Source organism: Gopherus flavomarginatus, chromosome 1 (assembly GCF_025201925.1).
Source record: "Gopherus flavomarginatus isolate rGopFla2 chromosome 1, rGopFla2.mat.asm, whole genome shotgun sequence".
NCBI classification, from domain to species: Eukaryota; Metazoa; Chordata; order Testudines; family Testudinidae; genus Gopherus; species Gopherus flavomarginatus.
In genome coordinates this window covers 326969172-326988853 of record NC_066617.1, presented here as the reverse complement: position 1 = coordinate 326988853, position 19682 = coordinate 326969172, and the positions used below count along the sequence as shown (strand labels likewise).

The 19682-nt window shown below is 50.6% G+C and overlaps 1 protein-coding gene across 1 annotated transcript; it reads right to left on the bottom strand.

Annotated features, from left to right (window-relative positions):
* Nucleotides 1-5803: 5803 nt before the first annotated feature.
* Nucleotides 5804-10744, bottom strand: CDX2 (caudal type homeobox 2). The gene is made up of 3 exons (XM_050937329.1): nt 10252-10744; nt 6740-6885; nt 5804-6004 (listed from the first exon to the last, which is right to left on the bottom strand). The coding sequence occupies exons 1-3, from the start codon at nt 10742-10744 to the stop codon at nt 5804-5806; spliced, it is 840 nt and encodes a 279-aa protein (XP_050793286.1).
* Nucleotides 10745-19682: the final 8938 nt, after the last annotated feature.

Sequence of the window (19682 nt, the reverse complement as noted above, 5' to 3'; positions counted from 1 at the left end):
GCAAACAGATTCCAGTTTCATAATGTACCGAGCGCTAGAGGAGTCAATGGGACAAGGAAAAGGAGCGGGACTTAGCCCAAAGGCAAAGCTACAAGAGTTTACAGTGGGCACTGACATCAAAGAACACTTGGGTGACTAAGGGCGTTAACAGCGAGGAGTCCGGTGACAGATTTATTTGGGCATAAGCTTTTATGGGTAAAAAAGAACCCCACTTCTTCAGACGCAAGGAGCGAAAATTACAGATGCAGGCATAAATATACCTCCCTTCTCTTCGTGTGTCAGTGTAACAATGCCTGCATCTGTAATTTTCACTCCATGCCTCTGAAGATGTGGGGCGAGGGGGGGTTACCCACGAAAGCTTATGCCCAAATAAATCTGTTAGTCTTCAAGGTGCCACCGGACTCCTCGTTGTTTTTGTGGATAGAGACTAACAGGGCTACACCTCGGATAAGGGCGTTAAAGTGGAAAGGGTCTCTGGGCTTAACTCTCCTGTCTCTGCAACAGTATTTGCTGTTTTAATGTTGTCTATTTGTTCTCCTTTATTTCCCTGCAGTAATGCAGGCTGTGTATTACTTCGTACCCTGTCTTTTGTACTTGGTAAAGAAACGTTTTCCTTTGGATCTGACAGTGCCATTCCCTTTGATCATGTCCGCATCGCCCCTATCTCTTGTACTTTGCATTTTCCGTCTGCCTCCAGTCCTTTCCTTATCGATGTAGTCCTCAGCATAGGCTGGCTAGATAGTGCCTGCCCCCGGGTTCATTTTGTGCCTGATTTCTTAGCTGTTCAGGCTTCAACTTCTGCTTGCAACCAATACAAACATCCAGCTGTGAACTGCTCTAAATCACTCATGGAGCTCACTTTAATATCTGTCATTATCACATGTGAACTCAGGTAGATAGATGGCCCTTTGGCATTACATTTGATCATAAAGCATTGGTTCGGTACAGCAATGTGGGTGTCAATGACACTGCACTAGGCCATAGAGCTCACTGGCACCTTCCTTTTTAATATCACCCATTGCCGTGTACGTGTAGATAGAGATATGGCCACTTTCAGCTCTTCATTCGTGTACCTGGGGCCTTGTCCTGCTCCAGTCGAAGTCCCTAGCAAAACTCCCATTGATTTCCACAGGGCGGGATCTGGCTTCTAGTCTCCGGTTGAGATACTTGTTTCTAGTCATTGATTCAGCGAATCAGCCATGAATGGAACTAAGGTACCCAGAGCGAGGCAATTGTATGTTTATAAAGCAGAGGGGATCGTTTTGTCATGGTTTCCCCTTGTTTGCGGTAGTTTTCCTGGAGTGGGATTTATCAACTACCGTTTGTGTATAGCCTGTTATTTCCATCCTTCAGGTGCAAAGTGCCGAGATAACAGGCCGACTACACAAACCACGCTGATCTATAGAATATGCTCGCCGCTAGAGAAATGTGGGGTGGATTTAGCCAGCGAGAGGCTGAAAACTCGAGCAAAATGGGCGATGACTTACAGAACAGTTGGATGTCTGCCCTGCTCGGGAAGTGATTGCGGGAATGCTGATTCGAGCTACATATGGCGAGCTTGCTGGTACCGTTCCCATTTTCCTGGCTGGCAGCTGCTGCTAGGGAACATAGCATGGGGAAAGGCCTGGGTGAAGGGGGTAGGGGCAGAGGGAAGTCCCTCAGCCTATTCCTGCTGTCATGGCAAAAGGGAGCAAAGGGCAGCCTTCGGATTAAGACAGAGGGCTTGGAGATCTGGGGTCTATACCCTGCTCTGTTTCCTGAGAAATTCATCTAAGCTCCGTGTGTCTCCTTTTCTCCACCTGGACAAGGGAGGTAATTGTGCTGCCATACCGCACAGGGGTGCTGTGAGGATACATTCATTAATGTTTATCATGCGCTTTGAGAACCTTATCTGGTAGGTGCCATATAAGCAGCAATATTCATTTACCACCTATCAGCAGAATCCTAGAATCATCAGAGTAAAAAATGGGGAGAAGAAAACAGTTAAAATAATAATCTAGCTGCCAGGGACAAATGAGGGAGGTTCACGCTGCAGCGTATTTGCCAGGGCTTTGTGTTGGCTAGTTTCAAAAGTCACCTGAAATGAACAAAAGAAACAAACAAAGCATGTGCCTTCTTATTCTCCTTTATGATGCATAGGGACCAGGAAGATCTGAAAGATTTCCCCCCCCCAACTACAAATATTTTAAATTGAGGTAGGAAATTTGGTACTTTTTGTGCTTTGTTTTGTTTGGAAAGATTCCCTGACAACTAGAGAAGGAGTGACATAATGCTATACCGAGTCAAGAAAGTGAACGCCGAGTAACCAAGAAGGAAGCAGATTTGTAGTCAGGCTGTTTAAAACTCTGGCTTTGTCTACACTTATTCCATTCTTACGTTTAATTATCATGTTGGAGAAACGAATTATTTTTTAAAGATTAACCCCCACCCCCACCCCCGCTTCAGTTAAGAGGAAATATGTAACCATTTTCTGATTTCTCCAACAAGACCTCTGGAAAACACAGGAAGAGCCGATATTCCTGATACTTAGCAGACAAAACCAAACAGAAAAACAAACTTCAAAAAGGACGCTCGTCCAGCTGTTTTAAAAATCCTGTGCAGACCACAGCTAAATGTGGTAAAACATGAGGCGCCCAGCGTATTCCTTGGGAGACTATATTCAACAGATTCCACTAGAGGGAAGCTTTCCTAATTGCCACCTTATGTATTATTTCATTTCCTTCCCTGGCCTCTAGCAATGGGAATCCCACGGCTTCGCCAGCCCTGCAAGCAGAGACGCCCCAGCCTAGCTGCTGCAGAATGGAAAAATGCCAGCAAAACCACAGTGAATGGCGCGTATTGCACCCATAGATCCGTTGTGTTTAATTTCCTTATTGATGGCCTTTCATAACTCAGTGGTCATCTTTCTTGCTCTGCCATTAATTATCCCGGGAAGCAAATAAATGTTCCCAGAGTCAAGACACTGACATGCCTCCCCCCTCCCCTGCAGCCAGTGCTCCTGAGGGAGAAAGAACTTGGGATCGTTCGCAGTAGGACAATGCCGACTTTTGAACCTCTAACCACTAAGCAAACAAACCTTGCGCTCTGCTCCACAATCCAAACAAGGTTTATTGACAGGCGTTACACAGCAACGCATAGCAACTGAGGCAGCAGCAGCAGCCGCCAGCTCCCCGGCAGAGCACGAGGATCAATGGCGTGCGGGCGCGGCCCCTGCAGCACCAGAGGGCAACCTTGCAAAGGCTGCGCCCTCGGAGCCAGAGTCTTTTCCCCCCGCGCCTCGCGAGGGCTGGGCACAGGCATTCCAGGCCAGGTCAGCCCGCATCCTCCTGCCAGGCTGGGGAGGGCTGCGGGCTCGGGCTGGGGCAGGGAGAGAAGGGCTGGCTTTGGTTTTCATTGGGACCGGATCCTGCAGTCCAAGGTACAACTCTTGTCTCGCAGGGATGAAGAAGCGCTGCAGGAGTGGAGCGTTTTAGTGTTGGGGGTGAGACGGTCCTGACTGCTCAGGATGATCCCGTGTTGCCGGGTTGACCGCGTCCCAAGGCCAGCACACGGGCCAGCCTTTCCCCCCTGGTTGTTTCTTTTAACAGCACAAAGAGAGACTCCTAGCACACACGCCTCCCCACGGACTCACTCTCTCAGCTTCGGGGTCTAGCGGCTAGTCCCTGGAGCTGCGCTTTTAGTGGTATAAAATTAGGTTTTCGATGGATAGGACCAGCTCCGTATTCCAAGCACCCTGCGAGGTCTTCAAATACCGCAGCTGCTGCACACACCTTTATAAAAACCGCATCCCACCGAACAGCGACCCACGCCTGGCTCAGTCACACACACACTCATTCGTATACATCTGCGGAGACACACACTGTTAGCCGCCAGATTTCGGTGAATGCTGCCTTTTCAAAATACACTAGAACAGGAATTCTGCAACCGAGACAACAAACAAACAAAAACAAAACCTCTGCTCATCAAATTATATTGGAAGCAACTAACAAAAGAGACGAGGGCTTTAAAACCAGGGCAGAGCCCAGGGGGAAGCCCCGTGTTGATTTCACATGCTTGGCACATGAAGTCGGCTTCTCCCTCTTCGGGCATGAGCCTGCAGCAGCACTAGACTCCCCTTTTTGGAAGACCCTTAATTTCTAACACATCTTCAACCCCCCACTGCGTGGAATCACACCGAAGCTACACAAACACTTATACAACCTCTCCGTTTTTAGCAGACGGCTGTCCTAGCCCTAACACGTGGTTAAAAACAAGGTCGGTAATAAAACAGCCCCCCCTCGCCCCGCAAAAAAACCCACTCGTTTTATTAATAGCCTTTCTAAAATGACACGGGGCAATTAGTGTATTTAAAACTGCTCCAGCATGGAAAGGTTATACATAAAAATAGCAGGGAGCATTTAATAGACTATTTCCCCCTTTGATTATTGGTATTGATGGAATAAAAATTGCACCATGAACAAATCCTCACCAATGCTGTCTTTGGCCAAAGGTGTTGGGGCAGGAGGCAGGAGCTCAGGTGTTAACATGGGCAGTAACAGGTCTGAAATGTCAAATCAATTTCACCCTCATGGGGCACTGGTAACTGCAAATCCCCGGTAAAGCATATTGCCAATGCCCCGCTGAGTATAGACTGACTAGCTGTCCCTATCCCCTGGCAGGTGCAATAAGACATGGAGTTTCTGACCTGGCTGGAAAGATTTGGTCTGTGTGTGTTTCAAAGACTAATCTTCCAGATTTTGGATAAGGAGTTGAGTAAATCTACAATAAAACAGTGAAAACCAAACTGAAGCTTGACCAGAGATTTTCCCCCCTGCTCTTGTCTGTGTCCAGATCTGGGGAAAAATCCATATTTTGGTCTTTCTCATCCATTTAATACGAAGATTGAAACGTGTCAACCCCCAAATGTCTGTGTTCCAGGCAGCTTGTTGAAGAACCTTCCTAGGACTCAGGGGGTTCCCCTGGGGTCTTTCTTTTCATTTTCAGCCCTATAATGAAGCTTGGATAAAGCCTGGGAAACCAGGAAGGTCCCTGTGTGTATGAAGCTGTTGGGTTAGGGAGAAGAGAATGGCATAATTTAAACAACAGAACATTACACTGGGTGCATTTCTCAACTCTCTTATCCGAGCTCCCTTGGCAATAATATCACACAGGCAGCGATCCTCGCGCCTACAAGTGTAGCTAGTTGCAGTTTCGGCTGGAGAGCCCACGGCAGTGCAGAACGCTAATAAACCGGGCTGGGTGATTACCAGCACCAGATTTATGAGCTCCTTTACAGGTGGCTAACATGAAGCAATTCCCTTCGGAACATTTAAGCAGTGTCTTGTCTTACCTTCCCCGCGCTGTAAGGCGAGATGGTCATTTTGAAGGTTTATGGTTGGGAAAGACAAATGTGCTTTACATTTGGCTATTAAAATTCATGGCTAGCCCAGCCTGTGTAATGAAAACATGCGCACCGATCCCCGAGATTCCGAGCAGGAGAACTTACAGACTATTGCGGTTCAGCTCTCGGCTATAGTGGGATTTACTGCATTGCAAACGCCAGTGTAAAAAACACACAAGATCATGAACATCCCCGCCCACGGAAACAGACACACTGTACACTTTGTACAAAAAGCGAACGGCTGGAGTGTGGTTGAGGAAGGTCAATGCGGCCATTGTAGTGCACAGACGGGAAAAGCCTGGGCTCTGTCCGTTTCATTGGGTGACCAGTAACCTTTTCCACGGTGGGTTCTGTGAATGTCGGGCTCCTGTTCACCAAGGAGGGCAGAAGCCCCCCGGCCCCCGACTCAGTCTCTGGCTGCGGTCACTGGGTCACTGATGGCGCTAAGACCCCAGCAGCTCCCAGGACGCCTCCAGCTGGGCCAGGACCCGTTGATCCCTGGAGGGAGGAGACTGGGCTCAACGCTTGCGAGCCGCTATGCACCGCGCCGGGCTGAGATTGCTGCAATTTCTTCTTGTTGATCTTTCTTTCTTTCGCTCGCCTGTTCTGGAACCAGATTTTCACCTGGCGGGGATAAAAGAGCGAGAGAAAGAGATGGTCAGATCAGAGAGCGGAGCGGCTCCAGAATGACCAGGCGAGCAGGGTTGGGCAGCTGGAGAGGGCACCGTAGGGGTTTCTCCGCAATCAGCCCAGCCATCTGCGCCCGGCTCTGCCGCAACACGCAGGGAATAGCCCCGTGTAATGCAAGCCAGAGTCCCGCCGTGCGCACTCTCCTGCAGAACCTTTCACTGGGGAGTGGGCCCGATCCCCAACTCCTGACGCCAGGGACTTTCTAAGGTGGGGCTAACATGCACATCTCAGCCGTCAGCTCAGAGCACGCTGAGAGCGAACAGACGCACAAGTGGGCAGGACATCTCACTCTCAGATGTGCCACTTTGGAGTTTGTCGGGTTAGAAAGCAGGCACGCCTGTCTGTCGGTCTGTGTCTCCTTCGCACACACCAGTACTGGAAACAGGAGAGACGTTTCAAACATGGTCACATACCCCATGACCTAGGAAAACACCCACTCTCCTTGCAATAGCAGACAGCGCCTCGATATTTATCGCCCTTCCTAGGCCTTCCCCAGCGATTGGTGCCAGCCATTCTTCTACTACGCCCGCGACCCCACGACCACGTTTGCATGATCTCTTGGGCCAGTGGCACCGTGACAAAGCGCGTGGGGGCGTGGGGGGATGGACACGACTAAAGAGTATGTGGGTACTTCGGAAATAAAGCGAAGGGAACTCTCAAGGGACACACCTGTCTCTCTGACAATCCCAGAGTAGCGGCCAGTTCTGCTTTCCTCCTGATTGTTATATACCGGCTGTAATGAAACTCCTTCTCCAGTTCCAGCCGCTGGTGGTCCGTGTACACCACGCGGTACTTATCTTTTGTCCTGGTTTTAACTAGAGAGGAGAAATCCATGACAACTGATCAGGCACATTTAACGGCAACCCTTTCCCCCGATCCATTCTTTCCGTCACCTGATCTGGGACTGGGGCTCAGCTACTCTTCACCCAGCCCAAACCCTTCATGGGCAAGGAGTATAGGATCGGGACCCCGTTAATCATTTCAGTCCCTAAACGGGGACTTAACAAAGAGCGTGACCGGGCTCGAGAAAGATTTGCAGATAACCCATTTTTTTCAGGCTAGGGAAAAAAATGGCGCGAATGTCATCAAGAACCAAACGCACGCACAATATTCCCCGGCCCGGGGCAGCCCAGATATCAAAGATTTTGAAATGCACCTTAATTTTTTATATTTCTCCAAGGAACATGGTTCTGAAATGCCGCTGTTCCTGTTCATCCCTACTGGTAATAACCCCCGATTAATGTAGGCACGCGTTGTCCGGGGTTATTTGCTACAGCAGCAGAAGTCTTAGATTCTCACAAGTAAACTTCTTGGGCATTACTCTGATTTCCCCCCTGATTTTTGATGTCCCTCAGCAAATGATGGTAGTGCAGACGATCTGCGATTGTTATGTTGAATCCGTACCTTTACTCGGATTCATTTATTTTTGCAGACGAGAACCGACAAGCCTGACACTGGAATGGAGGCAGAACATATCAGTGCTCAAAAATGCCAAGTTTGACACATCTGAGTTTTTTTTAATGCGAAGCATGTATGTACATTGCCAAATCAATTGATCTCCCTTTGCTTCTTATTGTTTCTTGTTTAACTGGTTATATCTCCAGCTTTCTTGTTCATCAGAAAGATCTGAAGAGTCGGGAGGTTCTGCCCCTAGGTATGTAATGCCCGGCAGGCTGACTTTGTTCAGGTAAACTCTCTGCAAACCACAACAAAAGCGCCCTGCAAAGATACAAGTCTGATCAGAGAAAACTCCCCAGAGCCGCTGAATGAGGAACACAATCGCAAACAATGCCGGACAAGGAGATCTTATCAAAGAAAGACCTTCTCAATGCCTTAATAACAGCTCCATTCTGTTTGAATTACCACTACTGAGCAAATGGCGGCAGGCGCTTTCATCCCCTGGCCGGCAGATTAACATAAACACTGGCTCCAAAGGCAGCATTTGAATGGAAACATCCCCCCCAAGTGACCAACCACCCTTTCCCAAAGGAAAACGGTGGGAACGGGACGGAATTGTGGGAAAATCGGACAGCTTCCATTCCTGGATTGCTGGCCACTGGGCAGGATGCTCAGCGGCCTGCAGATTCCCTCGCATTTGAGCTGGTCGTTTGCGTGCCCATGTAGTGCGCTGACTCGATGCCCTTTGGTTTGGGGGAACTGGTCAACCCCAATCGCCCCCCACGTTGTCTGGGGAAGCTGGGGGATGAGAGAGGAATGCCAGAATTCATTATTTACTGCGAAAGTTGCCACCCTCTTTCCGGCCAGTAAAAGGGACAATAGCATGGAAGGTGTATATCAAAGCAAGATGTGTTTAAAGGCTCATGACAGATGAGGGTCTGCAGAGAACAGGAGCTCCTGACTAGTCTGCAGGAACCCGGGAGACATTAACATCACAACTGAGAACGGCGCCTGGCCACCTCTTTGGCACCTTAGTGCAGGACATCACGGACCGTTCTCAGCTGACATTCAGCTCCCCTCCAAGCCTCCTTCCCCCACGAGAGGGAGGAAGGGGGGAAATTTCAAAATCGGGCTTGAGACACTCCGCCCTACCCGTAACATCTTCCGATCCGCGCTCCTCTCTCCAAGGCGAGGAGGAAAAGACGCACAGATCCGTTTCGCCTTCCCGGAGGAAACTTGCCCCCCGGATAAGTTGCAGCCCCAGCTCGGTGGGATGGGAATTCCAGAGCCAGCCCGAACCCTGACAACTCCAGGACCCAGAACCGCCTTCGCCCATTTCCCAGCGAGGGAGCAGCAGGTCGGCGTGAAGACCTAAAGCTCACCAAGACGTTAATAGAGGTATGCGCCCAATGACTCAGAAACGAATGCAAAGCGACACCGGCCAATGATTTATATGACTGTAATTGGTTATAAAAATCCTTGACGTGCCTATAACCTGGGCTACTCGCACTGAAGCCCGGGGACAACCAGCGCGCTCTCTACGGGGATAAAATTAAACTAAATTCGTCGGGAAATCGGTCAACACAGGCTCTCCCGGCCGCTGCGAAACTTGGATCGTGTAGGAAAAGACACCCCCCGCAAGACTGTCCCACGGCTCAGCGATCCAAAAGACCCCTTGAAACAGGGGTTCCAGAGCTCTGTGGGGTCGGTCTGTCAACCCGCAGTGCGCTAAAATCCTACCGCAACCCTATCCCCAGCAGGGCTCGGTCTTTGCTGCCTACGATTTCACGTTAAGCTAATTTCTCACAAAGGCCCACATTTCTCTCTGTACCCGCAGCTCGGTAACACGATTCCCAAGCCCCAAAGTGACTCTGCTTGTTCCTACAAACTCTCCCCACAAGGCTCTGTAATTCAAGTGCTGGCGAGAATACGACCAGTTATTTGAAGAATTTTTCTACCCACTTCAGTATTTTTGTTCAATATTAAAACAATCGAAATAGAATGTTTCCTTTTGGGGAAGAGCCTCATTTTTTAGCTGCTGCTTTCTTATTTTCTTCAAAATATATATATCAGAAGTGAGGCCACTCCAGTGAAATGCCTGGGCCTGGGCCCGCATGCCTGTAGCAGGCTCCAAAACGAGTGAGCTTCTCGGCATTATCAAATGTCCCTGCAAATCACTTCCACGCGTGTATGGCACAAACCTCTCTCTAGTAACACCCAGGCTGCTCTGATCTGAACGCGAGCCAGTGGCTCCAAAGAGAACTCAGCTGTCTGGGGGCCCTTTCCCTCCTACCACCGGAAAGTTTGGGCCCTGTTTCCTACTGGGTTTTCCTACGGGAGGTTCCCTCCACTCCCCGAACCGAAAAGCAGCCAGGCTGAGAAATTACTAGCGAAACAACTGCCTAGTGTTAACCTCCACAGCCCCCACCGTGCAGCCCGAGCGGTGCGCAGAGCTGTTCAGTCCCCGGAGAGCGACGGTTTCCTTGGCGGCTCTGGGTCCAGCAAGGCCCAGGCTGGTTACAAGGGTCCTCGAGCTCTGCTACTTCCTAGACTGCCCTGAGCTAGGCTCCAGTGCAGAGCTCCGGTGCGCAGGGCCCCAGCGCTTTGCGGCTAGCCAGAGCCCAGGCCTGCAGGGCTCTGCTGCAATGCAGGACCCTCCCTGAGCTGGGCTCCGGTCCAGGGCCCTGGTGGGTGGGCAGCTGGCTCCGGGTCCCAGCGCTCTGCCGGGTTCTCCGAGGCCCCAGGCCTTTGCTCGCCCAGGCTCCCGGCGCTCCGCCGCTTACCCTGGCCGCCCAGGGCGGGCTGTGTCGGCTTCCTCATCCACTCGCACAGATTCCGCCGCTGGCCGCCAGGGGAGAGCTGTTCTGCGGCCGGGGCGCCCAGGTTGAGCTGCTGCATGACCCCGGAGGCGGCGTGGGGCGCCGGGCCCGGGTGGTGGTGGTGGTGGTGATAGTCAGCCGGGCTGTAAGCCAGGGCCGCAGCGGGGGAGCCGCCGTTCAGCCCATGCACCGCGCTGGCCGCCGCAGTGGCAGGGCCCCCCTGCCCGTAGCCGTTCCAGTCATCCCGCAGCGGAGCGCCGTAGGGAGAGGGCCACGAGGGGCCCGGGGACTGGGCGCTGTCCAGGTTCACCCCGGCCGCGGCCACATGGTATCCTCCGTAGTCCGGGTATTGCGGGGCGCTGACAAAGTTCTGCGCCGCCAGATTGAGCCCCCCCGAGTGGCGCACGGAGCTGGAGTACATGGGCCCCTCCTTATCCAATAGGTAGCTCACGTACATGATGGCGAGAGCCGGGCAGCAACTCTCCACATGCTGCTTGGGGCTCTGGAGCTGCTCTTCTCTTCCTTGGGGATGGGCTCCCCTTCTGGTCCGGGGGGGGGCAGCTGGGGGACTGTCCCCCTGGTTGCCTCTGTAGAGCCGTCTCTCTCTCTCCCACTAGCGATCCGAACCCATTGGCCGGCAGCACTTACATGATTAACGATTGTTTACAAGGCTCTATTAGTAATGGCACAGACACACCAAAGGCAGGTGACGTGGAGAGGCGCTGGGTATATAGCTACTACCCCAAAAGAAGATTTGCATTTAAAAAGATAAGGAGAGGGCAGCGACCTGATCACAGCTAAATATTCAAGCCTTTATTGTTTAAGAGCTTCCTCCTTCCATTGCAACCTGGTGCACTTTAACCTCCAATCACAGGTTCAAAGAGCTAAATGAAGAGACTTGCAAAAGAGAGAGAGAGCGAGAGAGAGAGACTTCTCAGAGCCAGGGTGGGAATATGGGAACCGTGTGTCATGGACTATCTATAGGCAGCACGTTACAGAACAGCCCTTGTTCAAATTTTTGCTTTTGTTTTAAATGTTAGAAAGGCAGCACTTTTAAGGAGATATATAGATAGAGACATTTCACTTCTTAGAGCTGTTAGTTTAGAATAACTTTTCCACAGGCTACTGGATGACGAACAGAGGAAAAAGTGATATCGACAAGACTCTTATGTGTGTATACAGAATGTTCAGTCCCGAAGCAATGCACTTGGATCTCCTTTGTTTCTTACCAAACACATCAAGTTTTGTTTCCCCTAAATGTTGATAAGTGGCTCCTTTTTCGTTTTGCTCTATCGTGTTTTAGTTCTCCTTTATATATAACAATATTACCGTGTGGTATACACTTTGCTGAAAACGTTTTCAGAATCAAAAAAACTGCGAATTTTCGGATACGCCTGCCGAATAGCCTAAAGACCGAGAGGTCGCACAAAATCAAGAGAATTGTCTTAACAAATATTAATCTAATTGCTAGATATTATTGTTGAAAAAGAAATATAATCAATGCCGAACAGTGAAGGGGGGGGCGGAAAGCCCTCTGCCGATCTAAAATATCTTTTAGCCCCTATTTGATAGTTTAGATTGAAAGGAGAGAAGTTATTGTAATCGAGTGAAAGTTTGCTATGAAATACTCCTTAAACGCAAACTTCAAACTAAATCTTTGTCACTCCTAATTCAGTTACCATTCTGGAAAACTGGGGGATGAATTTAATTTATTTCATTCATTTTGGTTAATTCCTTTTGATCAATTGAAACTAAATTCAAGCGAAGTAGTGCCTCGCAATGACACCATAGATGCGAGGATAAACATGAGAATGGTTTTGGTGATTTGCAGCGCTCACCAAATTATTTTTTTCGCCCAGTGAACTGCCATTTTAAAGCGCCTTGCAAACCCAATCAAACTCCTAGCGCCCACCAAGCAGCTATGAAAATGTTACTTAGCTACGAGAATTCTTCATTCGCCTCACAACACATCTCATATACAATTCGTTCTTTGAAGAGGCGCCATCCATTCAGCGCTTTTATGCTTTAACTTGTCACCTTGACCGGGAACAATGTAGAAAATGCTGAATATTTGCATCTCTTTATATACACAGCAACGAAGTCTTTTACTCACAGAGATAACTGCATACGATGGAAACTTTTCCCTTTCCACCCTGTTTCACAGAAGTTTGACAACTCAGCACTGACCCTTCTCAAAATCCACTTCACAAGCCACCTTCAGTCATTCTGGGCGGCCCCAGGGGAGAATCCAGTGATCGCGGCAGAAATATCTTATGATCAGAACTCCATATCACAGTGCTGAGAATTATGCGAACCGTCGCTTGAAATTTCATGTCATGCAGAGCGCTCAGGGAAATTCAATTCGCATTTAATATTTCTAGTTAATATGGGCCGGATCCAGGCAAAACTCCCCTGGATTTCAGCAATGAAAACTGAAGGGTGGACCCCAGTATTAATTATAGAAATTATTTTTGCCAGGGGTAACTGTTCAGAACTAGCTCGATTCGAAAGGCTTGTCACTAAGCCCTGGCAGTGTGTGGTGAAGTGTAATGTTTCTGAAGAAGAGGTTTGGATCATTTTAGCTCTCAAATTTTATTTTGCATGGAATGTCCTCCTTCAGCGCGCCAGAAAGTTGTTCAACAGCTGGATTCATTTTTTAGTCATTTTCTTTAATGGTGGAGCGACGCCAGGGACTGTGAACAGTGGAGTTCAGATCTGATGCACACCGTGTTCGAAATCTTTTTTATGAGCTGAAATACATCCCCTTTATTAGCGAGCTTGCTTGGTGCACTCTGTCCCCACGCAGTGCCTCTATGCATTGTCTGTACCTAGCAAGCACACAGACTCTATGTGGAAACCGTCCCTATAACATACACAGCTTAAAATACGGCTGGTATTTTATGTGCTGCAATATTGTACAGCTGTAATATGAACGTGCTGAGCTCACGAAATCCACTGGCTCGGGGGCTGATTTGTTTCCCTGGTGTCAGTTTGATGACACCGTGCCAACATGAAAGATAGAAAAGCGGGTTGGAGAATTCTTTAAAAGCCCAGCGCTCCTAATGCCAAAGGCTTAAACAGACCTCTGGAAAAGGCTGTATCCTTCAGCGTAATCTCCTCTCCCGATAAGCACTAACAAAGCACATCTAGGAGTATGCGAATTTGATGAAGCAATAAACCGAAAACAGGGTCATTAAACTGACAAAACTCTGAACATATTGGATCCAAAATGCACAAGCGCCCCTGGCCCTTGCGCTCTGCGGGGACGCACGCGGTCTACAAGGGAAGCAGATTTCTTCCCCAAAGCACCGACAACACGCGCTTCCCTGGAGCACAGATGCTTTGGCTCCAGTTTGTGCCTCGGCTTTGGTGTTTGGGGGAAGGGGGCTGGCAGAACTGTGCTCAGCCGGTGGAGGGAAGGCGGCGATCTGCACACCCGCTCAGGAGAGAGAGAGGAATACTGGCTGTGGCTCCTGTGGTGCTGTAAAGCGGGACAGGTAATACAAAGTCACTGTGGATGGGACACAGTGCTAAAACCTCGTGGCCTTCTCCCGGCTTGGGAAGGCCTAAGGGAAAACGCACACACTGTGACGCTTAAAATAAAGCCCAGGGTATGACTTTAATCAGTACATAAGATATGGTCTAGTTATGAGGGATCAATGTGCTGAATCCAGCCAGCACCTGGGTTTAGGGGGCAAACAGCTGTTAGTCAGACAAGGCGAGTTCGGGGCAAATGGAAACCTTTACAATTTCTTGCTCTTGGGGGAATTTCATAGCCAGGTTATTCAAAGGCATTTTTGTGTGGTTTTATTTTATCTTGTGTTTGCCTCTCAGAATAAAATCCAGGGGTAGGCCGCTGAGCTATCGCTTTAATCCACACATCACTGCCAACAACCGCATTCAGCAGCTCCAGAGGACTCGTTAGGGACCCATCATCCACCAACAGAGAGGAGTCTATTGTGTGAACGGGTCAAAACCGCGACCACGTATAGAGCGGAGGAACAGCAAGTGGGAGTACCCATAACTCTTGCGAGAAGTAATATACCGGGCACGAACAGCTGGTAATGGTCACGTTGTAGTTATTTTGGGTTCGTGGTTTTATTAATGGTTGCATTGCATCGGAATAGCTGCAAACTGGGATTCAAGCCTTGCCAACGCAAGGGACTCCGTCTGAGGCGAGCAGTCCGCCTGACTGTATGGGGGCTACTTGCGTGAGTAGGGATTAGGCGAACGCATGAGGGTTTGTAGGCTCAGGTCCGTTCTCGTTAAAATCCCGCATTTGCCAGGTCCTGCAGCAGGTTTGACCACGGTACAAAGAAGTCACGTTAGTGCCTCAGGTGACAGGGAGTCAGTGTCCCATCTTGCCTCAGGACCCAAGGTCTTCTCGGCTCACTGGACCATGTGGCCTCAGTCGGGCGCAAACGTGTTACTGATCCGTTCGAACCACCTCCTCTCTTCCGTGAACTGGGCTGCTCAGCGAATGGAGCCGCAACAGCCCGATGCCAAACATGAAACCGGAGACAAAAAGACTGAGAGGATTTCGGGAGCTAAATTCGGTTACACAGCCTGGGCCAAATTCAGTCCTGGTGTAAACCAGTGCAGGGCTGAATGTGATCTCTCACTAGCACTCACGGGGACTGCAATGGCACGGGGGGAGGGGGGACAGCAGGCTACCCTCAGTCCTGCGCGGTGATCTCCCTCATCTCCCAGGACTCTTTGCAACATCTTTCAGGATCGGGCCCGCACCTGCAAACCCCCTCCCCCACACACACACCCCTCTGCTTTTCCCTTTGGCTCTTCGCTTACAGCGACGTGCACACCTTGCCAGCGGAAAAGAGTTAATCAAACACACCCGAGTCTCTCTAACCCGAGCGAGTAGACTTGCAGCTGCCCAACTCCTCTCAGCTTAGTCTTTCGGCGCTTGCTGCCTATTTGGTCCTGTCTGATTTTATTTGATCAGTATCTGAAACCACCGAGGGGCGAAATACAGGACCCCTGGCTGCCAGGGGCTGCTCAGACCCGGCCTCTCATGTTAGCTTGCACTGGGCTTTAATCAACATCATTCCAGTGCAGAAATGAAGCACAACCAGCTGCGGGATCTTGTTTGAGTTACCTGGGATGTCCCAGTCACCCTAGCCCAGCATGAGAGCTCTCCACGCTGAAAACAAACCCCAGGTGTGAGCAGAGCCCAGCGGTTGCTATTTATGGGACATCCCGATTGGGATGGTGCGGTATCATTCCTATGTGATCAGAGGAGTCGCTTGTATTTTTACATCTCTTCTTATATCCCACCATTACACTGCGTTGCATTTGTCTTTGTTGGGAGGCAAATCGGGAGCGGGTTTTAACAATCGTGTAATACACCTACAGATTGTACAGTGCTTGTATGCCTGCACATTGGAAATAAATGTAATCCAGAACGACTCCCTCCTTCCCCCCGGGCTTCCCAAAGCAACACCACAGTACAACAAATAGACACGAAGGCGGGCAAGGCAATTTGTATGTATTTTAATATAAAGTTTTCATTGTCAAGTCCTGGCCATGCTGTTCATTGTCTAAATAAGGTTCTTTATTATTGGGACCGCCTCTAGTTTGCTACATGCTTCAAGGCAAGGAAATCGGGAGTACATGGCTACGGGGCTTTACCACAAATAACCTAAACTGTACTCCAGTGAGTACCTTGATGTGGGGTCTGTGTTGGCTTATAACTCCCAGTGCGCATCCCCTCCCCCCTCTTTACTCACATACACCACTGTGAGCAAGCGACACAACCACACACACCAATGCACACATCTCAAAAAACCCTCCTTTAAAACTTTTCGCTCCTGTCAAAGAGACATTCCGCGTGGTTTCAATGCCGCGTTCCCCTAGGACAAAATTGAAGCATCATTAAAATTGAAGCCTAATTATTTATTACGATTTCCCTCCCGCTCCCGCAGGCTGAGCGAGTTCCGAGTTTATTAATGACTAGATCGAGTGAGGTGCTGAGCAGAACCCGGGGAGCCCAGCGCGCTTAGCACGGGGCAGGATCGGGCCCACGGGCAAAGCCTTTTTCTCTTCAGAGCCTTTCAAGTGCGAGGTTGGACAAACGATTTGACCTAAAAGTTGCAAAACGCTGATTGCGGGTGGGACGAAACCCTCGTTTGCTTCTCTTGGTTGTGCAGCGTCTTCACTGTCAGACTTCTTGCTATGTCTCCTCCTCAGGGCAAAGTTGTTCGCACTGGAACCAACTTGACTATCACCGTACATGTCTGTTGTTATAAGAGATGACAACTGGTCTTTGCACTGCACAGCCAAAGGGTTCAAGCCAAAAATACAGGATTTGGGAAAAGCAAAACGGAATAAAGCACCGTCTCTTTTCACTTGTCTTTTTTCAGTTAACCCGCAGCCTGACACCCGCTTGAACTGACGGGACCAACAAGCCACTCTCTTCTCTCCTGCATGTAGAAGTAAAACAAAATGTTGTTAGCAAATCCTGCTCTGTGCCTGGGGCTGGGGAGCACCGACTACAGAAGCGGCCGTTGGCTCCGAGTGTGTTCGGAGAGTGAGCTCTGTTCACACTGGGAAGCTGGCTGGACGGAGCCTGACAGTACCGAACAGCTCTGCCCCGCACCACCTTTCGCCAGTCTGAAATGCGGCTGTGGGGAGGCCGGGGGCTCCGTCAGCGATGGAATTAAGCCGATGGGGCGGGGGACTCTCCTTGCCTCTGTCCCCTGCAGTGCGCGGGCCCAGGGCTTGTCACCTCCCCAGAGCTTTTGGGAATAGATCCCAGGGGCCGGCTCTGAAATTTCCACTGACGAGCTGGGGCGTGATCTCAGCCAAGGGGAGGCTGGTTTGCAGCGCCGAGCCCCCTCAGCCCAAGGGAGGATCTGGCTCTCGCCCCTCATTCTGGCGGCGGGGAGGGAGGGGAAGCCGAACTGATCTGCTTGCTAGACATGCAGGCGGGTCGGCCTTGGGCTTGGGGCTCTGCTCTGGCTGGGACTCCCGCTCCACAGCGCCTCCAAGTCAGGAGGTCGGCTCAAGACCCTCTCCTTACCTGCCGATGGCTGCGATCCCTGTGTGTGAAACCCGGCAGGCTGCTCGCCGGGTAGCTAGAGACCTAGGCTCCTGGCCGTCACCACGCGATCCGATAGCTGGGTTCCGGGGCTGTGGTGGAATCATGTATTCACAGCCACAAAGGGGACTGGTGGGGACAGGGGGCCCATCCCCGGAACTCTCTCGGAGATGCTCCACTCTGCCCCCCTCTCCTCCCGGCTTTGTTTGCGAGGTAAAAATAACTGTTTTAAAGCCCTCGGTGGCCCAGCCAGGGAAGAAAAGGAGGAACCGTGGGCTAGTCCGACCTGTGGAATTTATGGCTCCCCCTAAAGCACAGACATGATAAGGGGCTGAAATAACATCTTGGAGCTTTTCAAGCTGGCTGCCCCCGGGGCTTTGATGTAGATTACGCTGCAGAATAAGCCAACACTTTTATCCTTGGGTTTAGGGCTGTTTAAATACACGCCGCTAGGAGCGGAGCAGAAGGCGAGCGTTTGCTCGCAGTGGACTCGGGGTCAAACGCGTGCACACGAAATACCCCATAAGAATGGGGCTGCCTTTCGCTTCGCTAAACTCACGCACAGTGACAGCATAAGCTATGCCATCGGCTTTTCATTGTCCTTACAGAGAAGTTCACCTCCCCCCCTTTTCTCCAGTCAGCCCACATGCCAATATTTGGCTCGTTCCGGCCCCCCAGTAAAATGTGGGGCTATCTGAGATGCCCGCTTCTGGAGCGAATTTGCCAGGTTACGCAATAAATAACTTCTCTTTAGCCAGGTGTGGCCAAGTGGGCTGCCCGCTCGGGGAAGATGAAAAATGTCTTCTCCTAGCCTCGCTGTGAGTGAATAGGAACCTGGAGGAGGCGAAAACATCAGTCAGCGGGTTTGCTCCCCAATAGGAAGGCACTGCCCGTGAATCTAGCTCTAAAGCCAGACTGTCATCGCTGTTAATCAGACATCTCTCGCCGCTGCTCCACCTTCGGCTTAATAAGGCGTCACTTTGCCCCCTAATTAGATCGACTTCAGTGGAATCCTTTCGGATTTACACCAGGATTCGAAGGCCCGCTCCCATTGAAACCCCATTGACTCCTCTGGTGCAGAGCCCAGCTCCAACCGGGCCGAATCTGGCTCTTGGTCTGGGCTAAGACTAGTGTGGTCAGGTGAAACTGCAGGGACCTGGCGAGAATGAAATGAACTGCGCTTCCCTGTGGCAGTTTGGAAAAGGGAGCGAAAGGACAGCAAGTCAGTTTCACATCCCAAAAGAGGGGCTTGTGAAATGCAGGACAAGCTGGGCCCTCAAGCCTCTTGCTAGCGATTGCAGAACAATTCAGTACAGCAGTGACTAGCTCCCAGGGTCGCCCACCCGCCTTTCGTCTGCAGACCAGTGCCCCGCTGCCCAGACCGTCTGAACCTCCATGCAAAGGGACACTCCATCCCCCTTCCCCGCCCGCTGCCTGGGGCCCGATCCAGCCTGGCACAGGCGTCGAGGCGTGGAAAGACCACTACTCCACCCTGATTTCTTGCGCTAGTGAGTCCGAGTTTGAATTCTGGCCGTTTCAGAGGTAAATACCCCCAGACTTCTCCCGTCACAGCGCCTTCCCGGGCGCCCAGCTCCCCGGGAAAACAGCACAATACTGATTCTCCACTGTCTGACCTCCGCCGTACACCGGCATTTCTCCACTGACAGCCAGCGTGTCGGACTGTGTGCTAGCACAGCAGCCACGATCTCCCTGTGTGCTAGCACAGCAGCCACGATCAGGGGACCCGAACCCCGGCCTCTGGGCACAATGCAGTATTCTGTATTACCATGGTGCTGTTCATCCCTAGTACACGGCTTTACAAAGACTAGAGACAGAGCTGACAATACAGCTCTTAATGAAGCCCGACTCCCCTGCGACATAGGCTCGCTGGTGCCTGGCGCGCAGGATAATTTTGCTAGTGGCTTTATATTGACTCCATTCCTCAGGAAAACGTGAAATTCCAGCTGTAAAACATCTAGAGCATTATCCGCTGCACATTCCCAGGGTAGCCTTCCCTCGGGGGAATTGAATCGTTACGCCTTAGTTAATTACAAGTGTCTTTATTTTCTACACTATCTTCCACAGCAAGAGACTTTGCAGCGCCTTCTCTGCAACTGCATCTCGTGTGACAGCATCTCCCTCTATGTCCAACTAAAGACCATAGGTGCTGGAACTAGGCGTTCGCTCGAAGTGGTTTCTATTACATACAGGGTTAACAGTTTGGTTCAATGGCTCTCTGCACCTCCACTATACAATTTGTTCCAGCGCCCCTTCTAAAGACCCAGTTCTACAACTCCTTATTCTAAGGGAAGGAATAAAACTACTCCCTTGAGTATGGATT

Excerpts from the sequence above, each read along its gene's own strand:
- CDX2 (XM_050937329.1), bottom strand. The coding sequence starts at position 10,744 with ATGTACGTGAGCTACCTATTGGATAAGGAGGGGCCCATGTACTCCAGC. Across the intron at positions 6,886-10,251 it reads GCCCGCCCTGGGCGGCCAGG|TTAAAACCAGGACAAAAGAT; the intron begins GTAAGCGGCGGA and ends TCTCCTCTCTAG. Across the intron at positions 6,005-6,739 it reads TGGGATTGTCAGAGAGACAG|GTGAAAATCTGGTTCCAGAA; the intron begins GTGTGTCCCTTG and ends TATCCCCGCCAG.